General features: G+C 50.4%; 1 protein-coding gene across 1 annotated transcript in view; it reads right to left on the minus strand.

Annotated features, from left to right (window-relative positions):
• Positions 1-15,053: 15,053 nt before the first annotated feature.
• The window catches only part of lrrc24 (leucine rich repeat containing 24), a 43,338-nt gene continuing 33,374 nt past the window's right edge, over positions 15,054-25,017 (minus strand). Inside the window, exon 4 of the mRNA XM_085987360.1 lies at positions 15,054-17,732. Coding sequence (XP_085843486.1) covers positions 16,681-17,732 — 1,052 coding nt within the window. The 3' untranslated portion in view covers positions 15,054-16,680. The remainder of the gene's footprint in view (positions 17,733-25,017) is intronic.

Genomic DNA, 25,017 nt, shown 5'->3' on the forward strand with positions numbered 1-25,017 from the left:
GAGGTGACAGTGAAAGGATGGCCAACACGGGGTGATCCTCTGTTACCGGCATTTTCGGCAAGGCGAGACCAGCTGTCCGTCTGCCATGGTACCTTGATGTACGGGACAAGAGTGATTATTCCTCCCAAGTTAAGGGAAAGAGTTTTAAACGAACTGCATGAAGGTCATCTGGGGGGAGTTAAAATGAAAAGTCTTGCTAGGGCTTATGTATGGTGGCCGGGTATTGACCAACAGATTGAGGAGTTAACGAAAAGCTGCGCTGGGTGCCAAAAAGTGCAAAATGCACCTCTGATAGCACCGCTACACCCATGGGAATGGCCTTCAGCCCCATGGCAACGCGTACACATTGACTTTGCTGGTCCATTCATGGACTCCATGTTCCTAATCGCGGTGGACGCACATTCCAAATGGCCAGAAGTCATCAAGATGAATACCACTACTTCAGAAAAGACAATTGCGGTGTTAAGAACAATATTCGCAAGGAACGGATTGCCAGAACAGATCTGTTCGGACAACGGACCACAGTTTGTATCGGAAGAATTCCGACAATTCTTAAAGAAGAATGGAGTAAAACATTATACCTCTGCCCCATATCATCCGGCGACAAACGGGTTGGCTGAAAGATTTGTCCAGACATTCAAAAAGGCAATTAAGGCCATGAACGATGATCAGATTCCGCTGCAACACAAGGTCGACAAGTTCCTGATGTCATATCGAAACGCCGATCATGCAGTGACTAACCAAAGTCCTGCCATGATGTTTTATAACAGGAGGTTGCGGTCCAAGTTGGACTTGTTAAAACCAAATGTGCGGAGGGAAGTGGAAAACAAACAGTTTCGGCATATTAACAACAAGACCACTCGAACTTTCGACGTAGGACAACCAGTGTTGGCAAGGGGCTATGGAAACGAAAAATGGCAGTCCGGAGCAATTCGGGCCAGACAAGGACCTCTGATGTACACAGTAGATATTGGTCATAATGTGATAAGGCGTCATGCGGATCAACTGGTAGAGTCGAAAGCAAGGGTCGAACCCATGGTTGTGACAGAGACAACTGTGGAAGACATTAATGAACCCGAGGCATCTACCTCGGCAGGGAATGTACTTGATGATGATGACACCCAATACATTGGAAACCAAATAGAGGAGGCACCTCAACAACAAGAATCAGAGTCTACTGAGAGGCGTTATCCAAGCCGCATCAGAAAGCCTCCTGAGAGACTGAACCTTTGAACTGTTATACCTGAAGTTATATATGTATATATGTTATTATGTTATGTTAAATGAGGATATGACTGTTAAGCTAAAAAGGGAGGATTGTGGTGTATGTAACCTGTTCCACCTTAAGAGAACTTAAGCCTGTTCCACCTTAAGAGATGTACTACTTTCTCTGGCTGCTGTATACGTAATACCGGTGGTGACCACACCGGTATATAAGCACTGTGTATTAATATTGTATTCAGTATAGTCCCGACCTCCAACCAGTAAAGACCTGTTGAATTTACTCTTGTAGTCTGTGTAGTAATTATCACTATAACACACAGACTTAACAGGAAGGGAGGAGGTAAAAGGGCAGGTGTTGCACTCCTGCGCTTGCACGGGAAGGTGGGAGTATTTCTCTCTTTTTAAAAAACTTTAACTCTGTGGTTTATAGTTTTTAAGGTCTCTGTGGTGTAGCGGGACAGTTTGTAAACCATGGCCGTTAAATATATCATTTAAAAATAATATTAATAAATTTAATTAATTACATAGAATGGGAGAGCAGGTGGTGTGTTTCTGCTGCAATACCATTGATGCTCACAGTGATCACATTTGCAGTAAGTGTTGGTGGCTCGAGGAACTCCGGCTCCGTGTTGATGAGCTGGAGTCCGAGCTTCAAACACTGCGACACATCAGGGAGGGGGAGAGTTACCTGGACTCTGTGTTCCAGGAAGTAGTCACACCAATTAGATTAACTAATTCAGATGTAGTCCATGGTCAGGGACAGGAGGGTGTGACTATGAGTGAGGCAGGTACGGGGATCCAGGAGGTAGTGTTGGAGGAGCCGTAGCCCTTGCTCTTGTCCAACAGGTTCGAGGCTCTTACTCCCTGTAGGGATGGGAATGGGGTCTGCAGGGAGGATGAGCAACCTGGCCACAGCACCGTGGAATAGGGGGCCATTCAACTGGGGGGAGTAAAAAGAAATGTTGTAGTGGTAGGGGATAGTATCATTAGGGGGATAGATAGGGTTCTTTGCAGCCGAGAGCGAGAGTTCCGAAGGCTGTGTTGCCTGCCCGGTGCCAGGGTTAAGGACATCTCCTCTGGGCTGGAGAGAAACATGGAGTGGGAGGGGGAGGATCCAGTTGTCATGGTCCATGTTGGTACCAACGACATAGATAGGACAAGGAAAGAGGTTCTGCTGAGGGAGTATGAGCAGCTAGGGGCCAAATTAAAAAGCAGAACCACAAGGGTAATAATCTCTGGATTATTACCTGAGCCACGAGCAAATTTGGCTAGGGTAAATAAAATCAGAGAATTAAATGCGTGGCTCAAAGACTGGTGTGGGAGAAATGGGTTTTGCTTCTTGGGACACTGGCACCAGTACTGGGACAGGAGAGAGCTGTTCCATTGGGATGGGCTTCACTTGGCCAGTGCTGGGACTAGAATCCTGGCGAATCGAATAACTAGGGCTGTAGAGAGGGCTTTAAACTAATTAGTGGGGGGGAGGTTTCAAGAGAGCAAAAAATAAAAATGTCAGCGGAGAAGGCAATAGAGCAAGGTAGCAGTGGGGGAATTAAAAACCAGAGTGTGTCAGGAAGGGACAGAATGTATAAAGATAAAGGTAAAGTAGTAAAGGGGGTAAAAGCAGGAATAAATTGTCACAAAACACATTTAAAAGTTCTTTATCTGAATGCACGCAGCATTCGTACCAAAATAGACGAGTTGACGGTACAAATAACTACACATGGGTATGATCTGGTGGCCATTACAGAAACATGGCTGCAAGGTGACCATGACTGAGAACTAAACATCCAGGGGTATTTAACAATTAGGAAGGACAGACAGAAAGGAAAGTGAGGTGGGGTGGCTATGTTAATAAAGGATGGAATCACTGCAATAGTGAGAAATGATATTGGGTCAAAGGATCAGGATAATGAAACGGTTTGGGTGGAGTTAAGGAATAATAAGGGGAAAAAGTAACTTGTGGGAATAGTCTATAGGCCTCCTAACAGTTGCAACTCTGTTGGTCGGAGTATAAATCAGGAAATAGTTGGGGCTTGTAATAAGGGAACAGCTATAATCATGGGGGATTTTAACTTTCATATTGACTGGACAAATCAAATTGGCCAGGGCAGCCTTGAGGAAGAGTTCATAGAGTGCATTAGGGACGGGGTTCCTTGAGCAGTCTGTTACTGAACCAACCAGGGGGCAGGCAATCTTAGATCTGGTCCTGTGTAATGAGACAGGATTAATAAAAAATGTCCTAGTAAAGGATCCCCTTGGAATGAGTGACCATAACATGGTTGAATTCCAAATTCAGTTTGAGGGTGAGAGTTGGATCTCAAACCAGCGTACTAAGCTTAAATAAAGGAGACTATGAAGGTATGAGAGCAGAGTTGACTAAAGTGGACTGGGAAAATAGATTAAAGTGTAAGACGGTACATGAGCAGTGGTGTACATTTAAGGAGATATTTCACAACTTTCAAGAAAAATATATTCCAGTGAGGAAAAAGGGGCATAAAAGAAAACATAGAAACATAGAAGATAGGAGCAGGAGTAGGCCATTCGGCCCTTCGAGCCTGCTCCACCATTCAACGAGATCATGGCTGATCATCCAAACCCTAGCACCCGGTCCCTACACCGACAGCCATCCCACCCAAGCCCTATCCCCATAACCCCGTAACCCCACGTATTTAATCCCCCCTAACACTAAGGGTCAATTTTTATCATGGCCAATCAACCTAACCCGCACATCTTTGGACTGTGGGAGGAAACCGGAGCACCCAGAGGAAACCCACGCAAACACGGGGAGAATATGCAAACTCCACTCAGACAGTCACCCGAGGCCGGATTTGAACCCGGGTCCCTGGCGCTGTGAGGCAACAGTGCTAACCACTATGCCACCGTGGCTAAGTAAAGTAATAAAGGATAGTATCCGACTGAAAACAAGGGCATATAAAGTAGCCAAATCTAGTGGGAGGATAGAAAATTGGGAAGCATTTAAAAGCCAGCAAAGAATAACTAAAAGATTAATTAAGAAAGGGAAGATAGATTATGAAAGTAAACTAGCAATAAATATAAAAACAGATAGCAAAAGTTTCTACAGTCATATAAAAAGAAAAAGGGTGGCTAAAGTGAATGTTGGTCCCTTAGAGGACGAGACCGGGAAATTAGTGGTGGGGAACATGGAGATGGCAAAAACGCTGAACAAATATTTTGTATCAGTCTTTACAGTAGTGGACATTAAAAATAGGGGGCTATAGGGGGGGAGGAGCTAAACACGATTAAAATCACTAAGGAGGTGGTACTCGGTAAGATAATGGGACTAAAGGCAGATAAATCCCCTGGACCTGATGGCTTACATCCTAGGGTCTTGAGAGAAGTGGCGGTGGGGATTGCGGATGCATTAGTGGTAATTTTCCAGAACTCCCTGGATTCAGGTAAGGTCCCAGCAGATTGGAAAACTGCTAATGTAGCGCCCTTATTTAAAAAGGGAAGTAGACAGAAGGCTGGAAACTATAGACCAGTTAGCCTAACATCTGTGGTTGGTAAAATGTTGGAGTCCATTATTAAGGAAGCAGTAACAGGACATTTGGATAAGCATCATTTAATCGGATAGAGTCAGCATGGTTTTATGAAGGGGAAGTCATGTTTGACAAATTTGCTCGAATTCTTTGAGGACGTAACAAACAGGGTGGATAAAGGGGAACCAGTGGATGTGGTGTATTTGGACTTCCAAAAAGCATTTGACAAGGTGCCACACAAAAGATTACTGCACAAGATAAAAAATCACGGGATTGGGGGTAATATACTGGCATGGGTGGAAGATTGGCTATCTAACAGAAAACAGAGAGTTGGGATAAATGGTTCATTCTCGGGTTGGCAATCTGTGACTAGTGGTGTTCCGCAGGGGTCAGTGCTGGGACCCCAACTCTTTACAATCTATATTAACGATTTGGAGGAAGGGACCGAGTGCAACATATCCAAGTTTGCCGACGATACAAAGATGGGAGGGAAAGCAGTGAGTGAGGAGGACATACAAAACCTGCAAAAGGACATAGACAGGCTAAGTGAGTGGGCAGAAATTTGGCAGATGAAATATAATGTTGGAAAGTGTGAGGTTATGCACTTTGGCAGAAAAAATCGTAGAGCAAGTTATTATCTAAATGGAGAGAAACTGCAAAGTGCTACAGTACAAAGGGATCTGGGGGTCCTGGTGCATGAAACACAGAAGGTTAGTATGCAGGTACAGCAAGTGATCAGGAAGGCCAATGGAATCTTGGCTTTTATTGCAAAAGGGATGGTGTATAAAAGCAGGGAAGTCTTGCTTCAGTTATATAGGGTACTGGTGAGGCCACACCTGGAATACTGCGTAGTTTGGTTTCCATATTTAAGAAAAGATATACTTGCTCTCGAGGCAGTTCAGAGAAGGTTCACTCGGTTGATTCCGGAGATGAGGAAAGGTTGAGTAGGTTGGGCCTCTACTCATTGGAATTCAGAAGAATGAGAGGCGATCTTATCGAAACATATAAGATTGTGAGGGGGCTTGATCGGGTGGATGCGGGGAGGATGTTTCCACTGATGGGTGAGACTAGAACTAGGAGGCATAATCTTAGAATAAGGGGCTGCCCTTTCCAAACTCAGATGAGGAGAAACTTCTTCACTCAGAGGGTAGTAAATCTATGAAATTTGCTACCTCAGAGAGCTGTGGAAGCTGTGGCATTAAATAAATTTAAAACGGAGATAGACAGTTTCCTAGCTGATAAGGGAATTAGGGGTTACGGGGAGCGGGCAGGGAAGTGGACGTGAGTCTAGGTTCGGATCAGCCATGATCCTATTGAATGGCGGAGCAGGCTCGACGGGCCGTATGGCCTACTCCTGCTCCTACTTCTTATGTTCTTATGTTCTTATGTGCCGGGCGAAGGGGAAGGGCTGTTAGGGATGATTGATGAGGGTGTCGCGGAGGGAGCGGTCCCTTCGGAATGCTGAAAGGGGAGATGAGGGGAAGATGCGTTTGGTGGTGGGATCACGTTGGATGTGGCGGAAATGGCGGAGGATGATCCATTGAATGTGGAGGCTGGTGGGGTGAAAGGTGAGGACAAGGGGAACTCTATCGTGGTTCTGGGAGGGAGGGGATGGGGTGAGAGCAGAAGTGCGGGAAATGGAACGGACACAGTCAAGGGCAGTGTCAACCACAGTAGAGGGGAATCCTTGGTTGAGGAAAAAGGAAGACATGTCGGAAGCATTGGTATGGAAGGTGGCATCATCAGAATAGTTGCGGCAGAGACGGAGAAACTGGGAGAATGGAATAGAGTCCTTACAGGAAGCGGGGTGGGAGGAAGTGTAGTTCAGGTAGCTGTAGGAGTCAGTAGGCTTGTAGTGGATGTTTGTCGATAGCCTATCCCCAGAGATAGAGACGGAGAAGTCAAGGAAGGGAAGAGAAGAGTCAGAGATGGACCATGTGAAGGTGAGGGAAGGGTGGAAATTGGAAGTAAAGTGAATGAACTTTTCTAGTTCAGGGCAAGAGCAGGAAATGGCACCGATACAGTCATCGATGTACCAGAAAAAGAGGTGAGGGAGGGGACCTGAGTAGGACTGGAACAAAGAATGCTCCACATATCCCACGAAAAGGCAGGCATAGCTAGGGCCCGTGCGGGTTCCCAATGCAACACCTTTAATTTGGAGGAAGTGAGTGGAGTCAAAGGAGAAGTTGTTCAATGTGAGAACAAGTTCAGCCAGGCGAAGGAGGTTGGCGGTGGATGGGGACTGGTTGGGCCTCTGTTCAAGGAAGAAACGGAGCGCCCTCAGGCCATCCTGGTGGGGGATGGAGGTGTAGAGGGATTGGACATCCATAGTGAAAAGGAGATGGTGGGGCCAGGAAACTGGAAACTGTGGCGGAGATGGACCATGTGAAGGTGAAGGTGTCGGAAGAGTTGCGAATGTAGGTGGAAAGAGACTGGACAAGGGGAGAAAAAAAGAGTCGAGATAGGAAGAGATAAGTTCCGTGGGGCAAGAACAGGCTGAAATGATGGGTCTACCAGGGCAGTTCTGTTTGTGGATCTTGGGAAGGAGGTAGAAGCGGGCTGTGCGGGGTTGGGGAACTATGAGGTTGGCGGCCGTGGAGGGAAGATCTCCAGAGGAGATGAGGTCAGTGACAGTCTTGGAAACAATGGCTTGATGTTTGCTAGTGGGGTATACTGTATATTGTATAGTGTACTGTTTTCGCTGCTCACGATGCGGTCTCCTCTACATTGGGGAGACCAAACACAGATTGGGCAACAGCTTTGCGGAACACCTCTGTTCAGTCAGTAAGGGTGACCCTGAGCTTCCAGTTGCCTGTCACTTTAATTCATACATTAATTTATTCCAATGGAATAAAAGAACAGAAGCTTAACACTGACCTCCCGATGTCCTCTGACTCCCTCCACAAGAGCATGGAGGGAGTCATGGTTGAAGCGGGGAGCTGCCTTTTGTCTCTCTGCAGACATCATGGCAAGCAGCAGCAGTCAGGAGCATCCTTTATCTCAATACCATATTCCTGCTCTCTCCCCATACCCCTTGATGCCCCTTGTGTCTAGAAATCTATCTACCTCCTTCTTAAATATATTCAGTGACTTGGCCTCCACAGCCTTCTGTGGTAGAGAATTCCACAGGTTCACCACCCTCTGAGTGAAGAAATGTCTCCTCATCTCTGCCCTAAATGTCCTACCCCGTATCCTGAGACTGTAACCCCTCGTTCTAGACCCCCCAGCCAGGGGAAACATCTTCCCTGCATCCAGTCTGTCTAGCCCTGTCAGAACTTTATACGTTTCAATGAGATCCCCTCTCATTCTTCTAAACGAGAGGGAGGCAGGGAGTGGGGGACAACCAATCACGTACGTCGTTCCTCAGCAGCTGTCTCGTCACTAAGCAGCCAATCCCAGAGCCAGATTGGCAGAAGTGTCAGGACTAGGCCACTGCAGAATGGCAATGAGAGAGGAGGAGCGAGAGGGGAGGAAAATACCATTTCAACATCAGAATACCAGATAAGACTCTGAGCACTTTTTCACTGTGAATCAGTAACAGGGCTCTCTGACACGTGGTTAGTCCCTCTAAGGTAGAATGTACAGCAGAGGAACAGGCCATTTGGCCCAACTGGTCTATACCGGTGTTTATGCTCCACACGAGCCTCCTTCCACCCCTCTTCATCTCATCCTATCAGCAAAGCCTTCCGTTCCTTTCTCCCTCCTGTACTTATCCAGCTTCCCCTTAAATGCATCGATACTATTCACCTCAACCACTCCCTGTGGCAGCGAGTTCCACTTTCTCACCACTCTCTGGGTAAAGAGGTTTCTCCTGAATTCCCTATTGGATTTATTAGAGCATGTCTAGCCATTGAAAGCGACAAAAAAACAGACAAAAAGTTTAAGAAATCATGGTTTTATTAGTAACTGAAGTAATGCAGACATTGTACAAGAGTGGGCCTCACGCAGTTCATTCAATCAGTTGGTACCTGCGCCTCATGTTGATTTGGGGCAGACCGTCGTTTATTGATTGTGGTGTTTGACCCAAGGGATAAAGAGCAGACTGGGAAATACATCAATGGGGTTTGACTCTCCCTGTGGCCAGGCCTATGTTTAACGCTCCGGGAGACCTCCCACCTGGGATTTAGTGGCTGCTGATGCTCTTCCTGTCTGTCCCTCGTCAGTCTCCTCTCACGCTCCTGAAAGACTGAAGCTGTCGTATCACTCAGTGCTCTGCATCCCCTCAGAACCAGAGCCCGTCACAGAGACTTTCGACCGACTCCCCCAGAACCAGAGCTCGTCACAGAGACTATCAACTGACTCCCCCAGAACCAGAGCTCGTCACAGAGACTATCGACCGACTGCTCCCAGAACCAGAGCTCGTCACAGAGACTTTCGACTGACTCCCCCAGAACCAGAGCTCGTCACAGAGACTATCGACCGACTCCCCCAGAACCAGAGCCCGTCACAGAGACTATCGACCGACTCCCCCCAGAACCAGAGCCCGTCACAGAGACTATCGACCGACTCCCCCCAGAACCAGAGCTCGTCACAGAGACTATCGACCGACTCCCCCAGAACCAGAGCCCGTCACAGAGACTATCGACCGACTCCCCCAGAACCAGAGCCCGTCACAGAGACTATCGACCGACTCCCCCAGAACCAGAGCTCGTCACAGAGACTATCGAACGACTCCCCCAGAACCAGAGCCCGTCACAGAGACTATCGACCGACTCCCCCCAGAACCAGAGCCCGTCACAGAGACTATCGACCGACTCCCCCAGAACCAGAGCTCATCACAGAGACTATCGACCGACTCCCCCAGAACCAGAGCTTGTCACAAAGACTATCGACCGACTCCCCCCAGAACCAGAGCTCGTCACAGAGACTATCGACCGACTGCCCCAGAACCGGAGCTCGTCACAGAGACTATCGACCGACTCCCCCCAGAACCAGAGCTCGTCACAGAGCCTATCGACCGACTCCCCCCAGAACCAGAGCTCGTCACAGAGACTATCGACCGACTCCCCCAGAACCAGAGCTCGTCACAGAGACTATCGACCGACTCCCCCAGAACCAGAGCTCGTCACAGAGACTATCGACCGACTCCCCCAGAACCAGAGCTCGTCACAGAGACTATCGACCGACTCCCCCCAGAACCAGAGCTCATCACAGAGACTATCGACCGACTCCCCCAGAACCAGAGCTCGTCACAGAGACTATCGACCGACTCCCCCAGAACCAGAGCTCATCACAGAGACTATCGACCGACTCCCCCAGAACCAGAGCTCGTCACAGAGACTATCGACCGACTCCCCCAGAACCAGAGCTCGTCACAGAGACTATCGACCGACTCCCCCAGAACCAGAGCTCGTCACAGAGACTATCGACCGACTCCCCCAGAACCAGAGCTCATCACAGAGACTATCGACCAGCTCCCCCCAGAACCAGAGCTCGTCACAGAGACTATCGACCGACTCCCAAGAACCAGAGCTCGTCACAGAGACTATCGACCGACTCCCCCAGAACCAGAGCTCGTCACAGAGACTATCGACCGATTCCCAAGAACCAGAACTCGTCACAGAGACTATCGACCGACTCCCCCAGAACCAGAGCTCGTCACAGAGACTATCGACCGACTCCCCCCAGAACCAGAGCCCGTCACAGAGACTATCGACCGACTCCCCCAGAACCAGAGCTCGTCACAGACACTATCGACCGACTCCCCCAGAACCAGAGCTCGTCACAGAGACTATCGACCGACTCCCAAGAACCAGAACTCGTCACAGAGACTATCGACCGACTCCCCCAGAACCAGAGCCCGTCACAGAGACTATCGACCGACTCCCCCAGAACCAGAGCTCGTCACAGAGACTATCGACCGACTCCCCCAGAACCAGAGCCCGTCACAGAGACTATCGACCGACTCCCCCAGAACCAGAGCCCGTCACAGAGACTATCGACCGACTCCCAAGAACCAGAACTCGTCACAGAGACTATCGACCGACTCCCCCAGAACCAGAGCTCGTCACAGAGACTATCGACCGACTCCCCCAGAACCAGAGCCCGTCACAGAAACTATCGACCGACTCCCCCAGAACCAGAGCCCGTCACAGAGACTATCGACTGACTCCCCCAGAACCAGAGCCCGTCACAGAGACTATCGACCGACTCCCAAGAACCAGAACTCGTCACAGAGACTATCGACCGGCTCCCCCAGAACCAGTGCCCGTCACAGAGACTATCGACCGACTCCCGAGAACCAGAGCCCGTCACAGAGACTATCGACCGACTCCCCCCAGAACCAGAGCTCGTCACAGAGACTATCGACCGACTCCCGAGAACCAGAGCCCGTCACAGAGACTATCGACCGACTCCCCCAGAGCCAGAGCTCGTCACAGAGACTATCGACCGACTCCCCCCAGAACCAGAGCTCGTCACAGAGACTATCGACCCACTCCCCCAGAACCAGAGCTCGTCACAGAGACTATCGACCGACTCCCCCCAGAACCAGAGCTCATCACAGAGACTATCGACCGACTCCCCCAGAACCAGAGCTCGTCACAGAGACTACCGACCGACTCCCCCAGAACCAGAGCTCGTCACAGAGACTATCGACCGATTCCCCCAGAAACAGAGCCCGTCACAGAGACTATCGACCGACTCCCCCCAGAACCAGAGCCCGTCACAGAGACTATCGACCGACTCCCCCAGAACCAGAGCTTGTCACAGAGACTATCGACCGACTCCCCCCAGAACCAGAGCTCGTCACAGAGACTATCGACCGACTCCCCCAGAGCCAGAGCCCGTCACAGAGACTATCGACCGACTCCCCCAGAACCAGAGCTCGTCACAGAGACTATCGACCGACTCCCCCAGAGCCAGAGCTCGTCACAGAGACTATCGACCGACTCCCCCCAGAAACAGAGCTCGTCACAGAGACTATCGACCGACTCCCCCAGAACCAGAGCCCGTCACAGAGACTATCGACCGACTCCTCCAGAACCAGAGCTCGTCACAGAGACTATCGACCGACTCCCCCAGAACCAGAGCTCGTCACAGAGACTATCGACTGACTCCTCCAGAACCAGAGCTCGTCACAGAGACTATCGACTGACTCCTGCAGAACCAGAGCTCGTCACAGAGACTATCGACCGACTCCCCCAGAACCAGAGCTCGTCACAGAGACTATCGACCGACTCCCCCCAGAACCAGAGCTCGTCACAGAGACTATCGACCGACTCCCCCAGAACCAGAGCTCGTCACAGAGACTATCGACCGACTCCCCGAGAACCAGAGCTCGTCACAGAGCCTATCGACCGACTCCCCCCAGAACCAGAGCTCGTCACAGAGCCTATCGACCGACTCCCCCCAGAACCAGAGCTCGTCACAGAGACTATCGACCGACTCCCCCAGAACCAGAGCTCATCACAGAGACTATCGACCGACTCCCCCAGAACCAGAGCTCGTCACAGAGACTATCGACCGACTCCCCCAGAACCAGAGCTCGTCACAGAGACTATCGACTGACTCCCCCAGAACCAGAGCTCGTCACAGAGACTATCGACCGACTCCCCCCAGAACCAGAGCTCGTCACAGAGACTATCGACCGACTCCCCCAGAACCAGAGCTCGTCACAGAGACTATCGACCGAATCCCCCCAGAACCAGAGCTCGTCACAGAGACTATCGACCGACACCCCCAGAACCAGAGCCCGTCACAGAGTCTATCGACCGACTCCCCCCAGAACCAGAGCCCGTCACAGAGACTGTCGACCGACTCCCCCCAGAACCAGAGCCCGTCACAGAGACTATCGACCGACTCCCCCAGAACCAGAGCTCGTCACAGAGACTATCGACCGACTCCCCCAGAACCAGAGCTCGTCACAGAGACTATCGACCGACTCCCCCCAGAACCAGAGCCCGTCACAGAGACTATCGACCGACTCCCCCCAGAACCAGAGCCCGTCACAGAGACTATTGACCGAATCCCCCCAGAACCAGAGCCCGTCACAGAGACTATCGACTGACTCCTCCAGAACCAGAGCTCGTCACAGAGACTATCGACCGACACCCCCAGAACCAGAGCCCGTCACAGAGACTATCGACCGACTTCCCCCAGAACCAGAGCCCGTCACAGAGACTATCGACCGAATCCCCCAGAACCAGAGCTCATCACAGAGACTATCGACCGACTCCCCCAGAACCAGAGCCCGTCACAGAGACTATCGACCGACTCCCCCAGAACCAGAGCTCGTCACAGAGACTATCGACCGACTCCCCCAGAACCAGAGCCCATCACAGAGACTATCGACTGACTCCCCCAGAGCCAGAGCCCGTCACAGAAACTACCGACCGACTCCCGAGAACTAGAGCTCGTCACAGAGACTATCGACCGACTCCCCCCAGAACCAGAGCTCGTCACAGAGACTATCGACCGACTCCCCCAGAACCAGAGCTCGTCACAGAGACTATCGACCGGCTCCCCCAGAACCAGAGCTCGTCACAGAGACTATCGACCGACTCCCCCCAGAACCAGAGCTCGTCACAGAGACTATCGACCGACTCCCCCCAGAACCAGAGCTCGTCACAGAGACTATCGACCGACACCCCCAGAACCAGAGCTCATCACAGAGACTATCGACCGACTCCCCCAGAACCAGAGCTCGTCACAGAGACTATCGACCGACTCCCCCAGAGCCAGAGCCCGTCACAGAGACTATCGACCGGCTCCCCCAGAACCAGAGCTCGTCACAGAGACTATCGACCGACTCCCCCAGAACCAGAGCTCGTCACAGAGACTATCGACCGACTCCCCCCAGAACCAGAGCCCGTCACAGAGACTATCGACCGACTGCCCCAGAACCAGAGCTCGTCACAGAGACTATCGACCGACTCCCCCCAGAACCAGAGCTCGTCACAGAGACTATCGACCGACTCCCCCAGAACCAGAGCTCGTCACAGAGACTATCGACCGACTCCCCCCAGAACCAGAGCTCGTCACAGAGACTATCGACCGACTCCCCCAGAACCAGAGCCCATCACAGAGACTATTGACTGACTCCCCCAGAACCAGAGCTCGTCACAGAGACTATCGACCGACTCCCCCCAGAACCAGAGCTCGTCACAGAGACTATCGACCGACTCCCCCAGAACCAGAGCTCGTCACAGAGACTATCGACCGACTCCCCCAGAACCAGAGCCCGTCACAGAGACTATCGACCGACTCCCCCAGAACCAGAGCTCGTCACAGAGACTATCGACCGACTCCCCCAGAACCAGAGCTCGTCACAGAGACTATCGACCGGCTCCCCCAGAACCAGAGCTCGTCACAGAGACTATCGACCGACTCCCCCAGAACCAGAGCTCGTCACAGAGACTATCGACCGACTCCCCCAGAACCAGAGCTCGTCACAGAGACTATCGACCGACTCCCCCCAGAACCAGAGCTCGTCACAGAGACTATCGACCGACACCCCCAGAACCAGAGCTCGTCACAGAGACTATCGACCGACTCCCCCCAGAACCAGAGCTCGTCACAGAGACTATCGACCGACTCCCCCCAGAACCAGAGCTCGTCACAGAGACTATCGACCGACTCCCCCAGAACCAGAGCTCGTCACAGAGACTATTGACCAACTCCCCCAGAACCAGAGCTCGTCACAGAGACTATCGAGTAGCTATCTAGAAAACTAGTGCAGGGTGAATGGAGGTCACTCTGATATCAATCACAGTTCATTATGAACCTGCTCTCAGTGCTGCATACCCTCAGTGATAAGTAATCTCGCTCTGAAACCCCTCTCAGTGCTCCTGGGTTTTGGTGCATTGCCTTGTCTGCAGTTGTTTCCTTGATGTTGAAAGGACAGCGGGAATCCAGTGAATTCAACTGCTCTGTTCCCTCCTGACATTCAGGAACAGTTAAAACCAAACCTCTGGCCTCACAGTGGGACGGCGGTTTAGGGTGGTAATATTTATTAAATAACCTCTCCTACTGTTTTTATTTTGGTGTGGGGGGAGGGGAGAACAGGGGAGCTTGACTTTCATCGCCCTGACGGTCGGATTTGTTATTCATGTCCTCGCAAAGATGCTCAGAGGGTTCGTCGCCATCTCTGGCTTTTGGTAGCCAGAAAAACCAAATTAAACATTCGGAACCACTAAAAATACCAGTCCTGATTTATTCTTTCATATCACTTTTCCCACACAAGCTTATTCGCACACAAGGGGGGCGGGGGGAGGGGTGTGGGGAGGGGGTGGGGGAATGTAGGGGAAGGAGGAGGTGGAGGAGGGGGAGGAGGGAGGGTGGAGGAGGGGGTGGAGGGAGGGTTGTGGGGGTGGGCTGTGGGGGGGAGGAGGAGGGGGAGGGAGGAGGGTTGAGGAGGGAGGGTGGGGGAGGGCGTGGGGGGAATGTGGGGGAGGGAGGAGGGGGAGGGGTGGGGGAATGGGGAGGGTTGGGGGAAGGATAGGGATGTGCAGGAGTGAGGGGAGGCAGGAGGGGGAGGAGGGTGGGGCGGGGGGAGGGAAGGGGAGGGCTTTTTCTTATTCGCTCATGGGATGTGAGCATCGGTGGCAAGACCAGCATTTATAGCTCGTCTCTAGTTGCCCCTGAGAAGGTGGTGGTGAGCTGCCTTCTTGAACCGCTGCAGTCCATGTGGTGAAGGTACTCCCACAGTGCTGTTAGGGAGGGAGTTCCAGGATTTTGACCCAGTGACGATGAAGGATCAGCGATATACTTCCAAGTCAGGATGGTGTGTGACTTGGAGGGGAACTTGGAGGTGGTGATGTTCCCATGCACCTGCTGCCCTTGTCCTTCTAGGTGGTAGAGGTTGCGTGTTTGGGAGGTGCTGTCAAAGAAGCCTTGGCAAGTTGCTGCAGTGCATCTTGTAGATGGTACACACTGCAGCCACGGTACGCCGGTGGTGGAGGGAGTGAATGTTTAAGGTAGGGGATGGGGTGCCAATCAAGTGGGCTGCTTTGTCCTGGATGGTGTCGAGCTTCTTGAGTGTTGTTGGAGCTGCACTGATCCAGGCAAGTGGAGAGTATTCCATCACACTCCTGACTTGTGCCTTGTAGGTGATGGAAAGGTGTGGTGAGAGGGAGAGGGAGAGGGAAGTGGGAGGGAGGAGGGGGTGGGGGAGGGGGGAAATCTCATAGAATGCCCACAAACTCAATCCTTTCCTTTTCTCTGATTGTCTCCCCACTCTCCTCCTGTCCCACAGACCCCAACCGCCCTCCCAGTCACTTCCACGCCAACTCTGCTTCCCATTCTCTTTATCTCCTGCACTTTCTCAAATAGTCTCTCTCTCCCTCAAAATTTTACCCGTAAGCTCTTGCTTTCGTTTTCTCAATCCTTTCTTTATCTTTATCTTTCTCATAGATTCTCTTGACCTGCTCTGTGTCTAACTGTGGACTATCGGTAGGTGGGGTCTGAGGGCTGATCAGATTCTGGCGGAGGGTAATGTGAGTGATGTGATTTTACTGCCCGTCCCCTCTGTGGCCCAGCACCCAGGCAAAGGCCTCAACTGCCCCAAACACACAAAACAGAAGGACTTGATTTCTATAGCGCCTTTCCCAATCTCAGAACGTCCCAAAACGCTTTACAGCCAATGAAGTACTTTTTGAAGTGTAGTCACTGTTGTAATGCCGGAAACACGGCAGCCAATTTGCTCACAGCAAGCTCCCACAAACAGCAATGTGATAATGACCAGATCATCTGTTTTTATTATGTTAGTTGAGGGATAAATATTGGCCGGGACACCGGGGAGAACTCCCCTGCTCTTCTTCGAAATAGTGCCATGGGATCTTTTACATCCACCAGAGAGAACAGACGGGACCTCAGTTTAACGTCTCATCCGAAAGGCGGCACCTCCGACAGTGCAGCACTCCCTCAGCACTGCACTGGAGGGTCAGCCTGGATTTATGTGCACAATCCCAACAGAAGCAAAGTTTATCCAGAACTTTCCATCGCCCCCTTTCCTCTCTCAGCAGTGGATTTCGTACTCGATCTCCTGCTTGAACACCACGGCGCGGTTCTCGAAAAGCTCCCCATCGTCCGGCTTGTGCGACCTGTGACCCTCGGCCTCGGCCGTCTGGGTTGCCTGGTCCTGCAGAGGCCCGGCCTGCAGCAGCTTGCCCAGCTCGGCCGAGTCCTTGTAGGTGCGGAAGTCCCTCTTGCTCCTGTCGATGACGAACATCTCGCGACCAGTGGCGTCGCGGTACTCCTCCAGCTGGGCGAAGGTGGTGGGCCCGTCGGAGTAATCGTTGAGGTAGAGGCCGCTCTCCACCTCCTCCTCCTCCCCGTCCTCCCGCTCCGCCTTTCTCCGCCGGCTGTGCTTGCGGCAGATCACCGCCACCAGCAGCAGGGCGATGAGGGCCAACAGCGAGATGCCGGCGGCAATGCCGGTCTGGGTGGCGGTGCCCAGGGCGGTGAAGTCCATGCTGTCCACGCTCTCGTACAGCGGCTCCCGGCTGAGGCCCGGGGCTGGCCGCGGCGGACGGGGGGGCCAGCCCCGGCTCGACAGGTTGACCGACAGGTCAAAGGTGGCAGTGGCCCTCCCGCCGGGGTTGCGCGCCTCGCACTCGTACTTGCCCGCCTGGGACGCCGTCACATTGTGCAGGGACAGCATCCCGCCATCGCCAGCGGCATCCGAGCCGATCTGCGGCCCAGCCTCTCCACCCGGCCGCTCGGAGGCCCCTGACCAGGGGCCGGAGGATCTGGCAGCCACTTGGGGCCTACCTGGCACCGCCCTGGCGTCGCTCACCTTCCTCCAGCCCACCACCGGCTGCGGGTAGCCGGATGCTCGGCAGGTGACGTGCAGTTCGTCTCCCGGACGGGCCGCCACCTTGCGGCGGTCCAGCTGAACCGCTGGCGGAATGCAGATCAGGCTGTTGCCGGGGATGTCCAGCAGGCTCTGGCCAGCCAGGCGCGGAGGCTCAGTACAGAGAATCCTCTTGCCGAGCAGGAGCCTGTGGCCTTCTTGGATTATCCACGCCCTCAGCCAGTGCAGCGCGCAGTCGCATCTCCACGGGTTTCCTGTAATGGGGAGAGGAATAGAAGCCATTAAATATTCTTCATCGCCCTGTGACTGTCTTTCCTTCAATACCTCTATCTACAACATCAACAGCAACAACAACTTGCATTTATAGAGCGCCTTTAATGTAGTAAAATGCCCCAAGATGCTTCACAGGAGCCATTATAAAACAAAATTTGACACTAAGCCACATAAGGAGGTTTTAGGACATATGGCCAAAAGCTTGGTCAAAGAGTTTGGTTTTAAGGAGCGTCTTAAAGAAGGAGAGAGAGGTAGAGAGGCGAAGAGGTTTAGGGAGAGAATTCCAGAGCTTAGGACCTCAGCAGCTGAAGGCACGGCCGCCAATGGTGGAGCGATTAAAATCGGGGATGCTCAAGAGGCCAGAATTAGAGGAGCGCAGATATCTCGGAGGGTTGTAGGGCTGGAGGAGAATACAGAGATAGATCTACCCTATAAAACTCCTTTAATCAATCTTAAACACCTCAATTAGATCACCCCTTAATCTTCTAAAGTCAAGGAAATACAAACCTAGTCTATGCAACCGGTCCTCGTAATTGAACCCTTTCAGCCCCCGGTATTATTCTGGTGAATCGGCGCTGCACCCACTCCAAGGCCAATATATCCTTCCTGAGGTGCGGTGCCCAGAACCGAGCACAGTGCTCCAGATGCGTATCAAACACTACACCAGGCAGACTGCATCAGGACAAGAAGGCCCACCACCATCTTTTCAGGGCAACTCAGAATGGGTAATAAATGCCGGCCTTGCCAGCGACGCCCACATCCCGAGAATGAAGAAAAGATATCCTTTCTGTCCCTTTCCTTCAACCACCTGCCTAACCTATTCTTGATTGTTGTTATGGCCCCTGATTCAATCACTAACTCTGGCAGTGCTTTCCACAGCCTCAACAACAACAACTTGCATTTCTATAGCACCATTACGTAGTTAAATGTGCCAAGGCACTTCACAGGAGAGATTATCAAATAAAATTTGACACCGAGCCACCTAAGGAGATATTAGGACAGGTGACCAAAAGTTTGGTCAGACGTAGGCTATTGTGCAATGAGAAAGGGTTAATTAATAACCTTGTAGTAAAGGGGCTGACATAAGAAAACTACTAGGCACTTGGCCTAAGTGTTAAACAAAGCTTTAATCAACTGTTTTACAACATGGAGGTCTAGCTGTCTCCTTCACTAGTTCCTGTTAAGAATGTCCTGCGCAAGCTGGGCCCGTGCCCGAGTATTTATACTCTTCCTGGACAGCGCCACCCGTAGGCCGCTCAGTATTATTTCATGTCTTTCTTTCATGAATGACTGATTCATGTCAGGGGCCTTTAGGGAAGAGTGACCATAATATGTTAGAATTTTATATTAAGTTTGAAAGTGATTTAGTTAAATCTGAAACTAGGGTCTTAAATCTAAAAAAAGCAAACTACATAGGTATGAGGGGCGAGTTGGCTAAGGTAGATTGGGAAACTACATTAAAAGGTATGACGGTAGACAAGCAATGGCTAGCATTTAAAGAATTAATACATAATTTACAACAAATATACATTCCTTTAAGGCACAAAAATCCCACAGGAAATGTGGTCTAACCGTGGCTAACAAGGGAAGTTAAAGATAGTATTAGATCAAAGGAAGAGGCTTATAATGTTGCCAAAAAGAGCAGTAAGCCTGAGGAGTGGGAGGATTTTAAAATTCAGCAAAAGGAGGACCAAGAAATTGATAAAGAAAGGGAGAATAGAATATGAGAGTAAACTAACGAGAGACATAAAAACAGATTGTAAAAGCTTCTATAGGTATGTAAAAAGGAAAAGATTAGCGAAAGTAAATGTGGGTCCCTTACAGGCTGAGATAGGAGAAATTATAATGGGGAATAAGGAAATGGCAGAGAAATTAAACAAATACTTTGGGCTGGATTTTCATTGAGGAGGTGGGTCGGAGGTGGGACTACAACTTTTGGGGTTGTAGTCCCACCTCCATCGAGTTCTAGCCAACCCACACGATTTAGACTTGATTGACTTTGTTGAGCCCGCCCAGTGGGCTCAGCAGGCCAATTAAGGGCCACCCGGCAACAGGTGACGTCACAGATTGAAATTTCATCTGTCAAGACATTTTGACAGATGAAATATCAGCGTTTCACAGCTGTTTGAAGCTGTCAAACACTGACAATCTGTACTCCAGGTTAATTCCTTCCTCTCAGGATGATTTAGAGATCTCCCTGGAACAGAAAACAGAGGCTGCAGATTTTGACAGATCGCGGCCATTCTGCTTTCTGTGCCGGTGAGATGAGGGACTCCCGAGACCTGAAGGAAGGAAGGCTGTAAAGGTAAGTAAAACTTCTTTAAACACTTTACACAGACCAAACACACTTACCTCTGCACTCATGCACCCATCACTCACCTGAACACCGGACATCTCGAACCCTCCAAGCCCTTCAGCCCGACGGCCCACCTCGCTAACTTGGTGTGATTTGGAGCCATCGGGAATCCCACATTTCAACAATGAAAATAGGGATTCGGCTAAAAACTGCCTGTTCACTACCTGTTAACAGGCAGTTAATTGGCACTAATCCCCTTCCCGCCTCGGGGAGGCGGGTCCCAGTGCGGGGCGGGTACCCGTCTCCTTTGAAACTGGCATGGAGGCGGGTTGAGGACAGGATGGGGTCGGGACCCCCCAATTTCGGGATTTTAAACCCCCACACACCTCCAATCCCGACTGCACGACCCAATGAAAATCAAGCCCTTTGTGCCTTCACGGAAGAAGACACAAAAAACTTCCCAGATATAGTGGAGAACCAAGGGTCTAGCGAAAATGAGGAACTGAAAAAAATTAGTATTAGTAAAAAAAAAGTACTGGAGAAATTAATGGGACTGAAAGTCAATAAATCCCCTGGACCTGATGGTCTACATGCTAGGGTTTTGAAAGAGGTGGCTATAGAGATAGTGGATGCATTGGTTGTCATCTTCCAAAATTCCATAGATTCTGGAATGGTTCCTGCGGTTGGCAGGCTGTAACTAGTGGGATACCGCAAGGATCAGTGCTTGGGCCTCAACTATTCACAATCTACATCAATAAGGGGACCAAATGTAATATATCCAAGTTTGCTGATGATACAAAGCTGGATGGGAATGTAAGTTGTGAAGAGGATGCAAAGAGGCGTCAAGATATAGACAGGCTAAGTGAGTGGGCAAGAACATGACAAATGGAATATAATGTGGAGGAATGTGAAGTTATCCACTTTGGTAGGAAAAATAGAAAAGCAGAATATTTTTTAAATGGTGAGAGATTGGGAAATATTGGTGTTCAGAGGGACCTGGGTGTCCTTGTACATGAATCACAGCAAGCAATTAAGAAAGCAAATGGTATGTTGGCCTTTATTACAAGAGGTTTTGAGTTTAAGAGTAAAGACGTCTTACTGCAATTATATAGGGCCCTGGTGAGACCACACCTGGAGTATTGTGTACAGTTTTGGTCTCCTTACCTAAGGAAGGATATACTTGCCATAGAGGGAGTGCAACAAAGGTTCACCAGACTGGTTCCTGGGATGGGGGATTGTCCTATGAGGAGAGATTGAGTAGACTAGGCCTATATTCTCTAGAGTTTAGAAGAATGAGAGGTGATCAGATTGAAACATACAAAATACTTACAGGACTAGACAGAGTAGATGCAGGGAGGATGTTTCCCCTGGCTGGGGCATCTAGAACCAGGGGTCACAGTCTCAGAATAAGGGGTCAGCCATTTATGACTGAGATGAGGAGAAATTTCTTCATTCAGAGGGTGGTGAATCTTTGGAATTCTCTGCCCCAGAGGGCTGTGGAGGCTCAGTCGTTGAGTATATTCAAGACAGAGATCGATAGATTTTTGGATATTAAGGGTATCAATGGATATGGGGATAGTGCAGGAAAGTGGAGTTGAGGTAGAAGATCAGCCCTGATCTCATTGAATAGCTCGAGGGGCCAAATGGCCTACTCCTGCTCCTATTTCTTATACTCTTATGTTTAAGGAGTGTCTTAAAGGAGCAGAGAGAAGTGGAGAGGTTTAGAGAGGGAATTGCAAAAATTAGGGCCTAGACAGCTGAAGGCACGGCCGCCAATGGTGGAGCGATTAAAATCACTACCCTCTGAGCAAAAATAACTTCTCCTGCTCTCTCCTAAACCCCTTCATGAACTCGCCTCTCCCTATCTCTGTAACCTCCCCTCCCCCTATAACCCCTCCCCCTGAACACCCTGTTGCTCTGACCCTGGCCTCTTGTACGAGCCCCTACTGGTGCCGTAGCTTCAGCTGCCTAGGCCACACGCATTGCAATTCCCTCCCTGAACCTCTCCACCTCCCTCTCCTTTAGGGCCCGCCTTAAAACCAACCTCTTTGGCCGAGTTTTTGATCAGCCCCCTCCTAATGTCTCCTCCTTTGGCTTGGCGTCCATTTTAATCAATATAATCATAGAAATTTACATCACAGGAGGAGACCATTCGGCCCATCTTGTCCGTGCCGGCCAACAAAGAGCTATCCAGCCTAATCCCACTTTCCAGCACTTGGTCCGTAGCCTTGTAGGTTACGGCACTTTAAGTGCACATCCAAGCACTTTTTAAATGTGATGAGGGTTTCTGCCTCTACCACCCTTTCAGGCAGTGAGTTCCAGACCCCCACCACCCTCTGGGTGAAGAAATCTCTCCTTAAATCCCCTCTAAACCTCCGACCAATTGCTTTAAATTTATGCCCCCTGGTTGTTGACCCCTCTGCTAAGAGAAATAGGTCCTTCCTATCCACTCTATCTAGGCCCCTCATGATTTTACACACCTCAATCAAGTCTCCCCTCAGCCTCCTCTGTTCCAAAGAAAACAACCCCAGCCTATCCAATCTTTCCTCATAGCTAAAATTCCCCAGCCCAGGCAACATCCTCATAAATCTCCTCTGTACCCTCTCTAGTGCAATCACATCCTTCCTGTAATGTGGTGACCAGAGCTGCACGCAGTATTCTAGCTGCGGCCTAACTAGTGTTTTATATTTTGTTGTTTTGTGCCTCTGCAAGGCACCAGCTGACATGTTTCTGAGCTAAAGGCACTATTCAAATGCAAGAGTTTGTTGCCGCTTAATCTTGGCCCTGAATGTCCTCAGGCTTCCTGACGCTGCGCCACCGCCATACGCCCGAACCCCGTTCAGGCGCGGAAATGTCTGACCAATTGGATCCAGTCAAGCTCTTCACTGTAGTGAAGGGTTCGAGTGTCACAAGTTAAATATTAGGAAGTTAGGAATAAGAAGAGAAGTCAAGAAGGAACTTCTTCAACCCAAGGGAATAGAATTAGTTGCTGGGGAAGGTCATCGAAGTGGGAGGGAGAAATGGGATCAGGAGACAATTCGATGCCTTTCCAGAATCGTGGGGCTCGGGTTCATTTCCTCAGAACCTGCTCCCGTCCAACCACTGTGGTTTTGCCGGCGGTGCGGCTGAGCGGGAACAGCTCCGAGAAAATTCACGGCCATAGCTTTTCTCTGGGTCCTGGAGATGAGGCAACAACCATCAGCTATTGTGTAGGGAACAGAAATTGGGGATTCCCATCACCATGGGTTATGGAAGCATTGCTCGCCAATAAAAATTTCATCAAAAGAATGTTCCACCCTGTGGATCTTCTGCTTAAGAAAGAATTTGTAATGGGAACGGCAGAACTATTGTGTCGGCCATTATTGAACCATCTGCCTTTCTCACACTGTGTGGGGTATAACTGTAAATAACCCCTGTCTCTCACGCTGTGTGTGGTATAACGGTAAATAACCCCCGTCTCTCACACTGTGTGGGGTATAACTGTAAATAACCCCCGTCTCTCACACTGTGTGGGGTATAACTGTAAATAACCCCCGTCTCTCACACTGTGTGGGGTGTAACTGTAAATAATCCCAGTCTCTCACACTGTGTGGGGTATAACTGTAAATAGCCCCCGTCTCTCACACTGTGTGGGGTATAACTGTAAATAACCCTCGACTCTCACACTGTGTGGGGCATAACTGTAAATAACCCCCGCCTCTCACACTGTGTGGGGTGTAACTGTAACTAACCCCCGTCTCTCACACTGTGCGGGGTATAACTGTAAATAACCCCCGCTTCTCACACTGTGTGGGGTATAACAGTAAATAACCCCCGTCTCTCACACTGTGTGGGGTATAACTGTAAATAATCCCCGTTTCTCACACTGTGCGGGGTATAACAGTAAATAACCCCCGTCTCTCACACTGTGTGGGGTATAACTGTAAATAACGCCCGTCTCTCACACTGTGTGGGGTATAACAGTAAATAACCCCCGTCTCTCACAATGTGTGGGGTTTCACTGTAAATAACCCCCGTCTCTCACACTGTGTGGCGTATAACAGTAAATAACCCCCGTCTCTCACACTGTGTGGGGTATAACTGTAAATAACCCCAGTCTCTCACACTGTGTGGGGTAAACTGTAAATAACTCCCGTCTCTCACACTGTGTGGGGTATAACTCTAAATAACCCCAGTCTCTCACACTGTGTGGGGCATAACTGTGAATATCCCCCGCCTCTCACACTGTGTGGGGTATAACTGTAAATAACCCCGTCTCTCACACTGTGTGGGGTATAACTGTAAATAACCCCAGTCTCTCACACTGTGTGGGGCATAACTGTAAATAACCCCCGTCTCTCACACTGTGTGGGGTATAACTGTAAATAACCCCCATCTCACACACTGTGTGGGGTATAACTGTAAATAACTCCCGTCTCTCACACTGTGTGGGGTATAACTGTAAATACCTCCTGTCTCTCACACTGTGTGGGGTATAACTGTGAATATCCCCCGTCTCTCACACTGTGTGGAGTATAACTGTAAATAACCCCCGTCTCTCACACCATGTGGGGTATAACTGTAAATAACCACCGTATCTCACACTGTGTGTGGTATAACTGTAAATAACCCCAGTCTCTCACACTGTGTGGGGTATAACTGTAAATAACTCCCGTCTCTCACACTGTGTTGGGTATAACTGTAAATAACTCTCGTCTCTCACACTGTGTGGGGTATAAATGTAAATAACTCCCGTCTCTCACACTGTGTGGGGTATAACTGTAAATAACCCCCGTCTCTCACACTGTGTGGGGTATAACAGTAAATAATCCCCGTCTCTCACACCGTGTGGGGCATAACTGTAAATAACCCCCGTCTCTCACACTGTGTGCGGTATAACTGTGAATATCCCCCGTCTCTCACACTGTGTGGGGTATAACTGTAAATAACCCCCGTCTCACACACTGTGTGGGGTATAACTGTAAATAACT

Source organism: Somniosus microcephalus, chromosome 5, assembly GCF_052327205.1.
Source record: "Somniosus microcephalus isolate GS21.2 chromosome 5, FLI_Smic_1.0, whole genome shotgun sequence".
Lineage (NCBI taxonomy): Eukaryota > Metazoa > Chordata > Chondrichthyes > Squaliformes > Somniosidae > Somniosus > Somniosus microcephalus.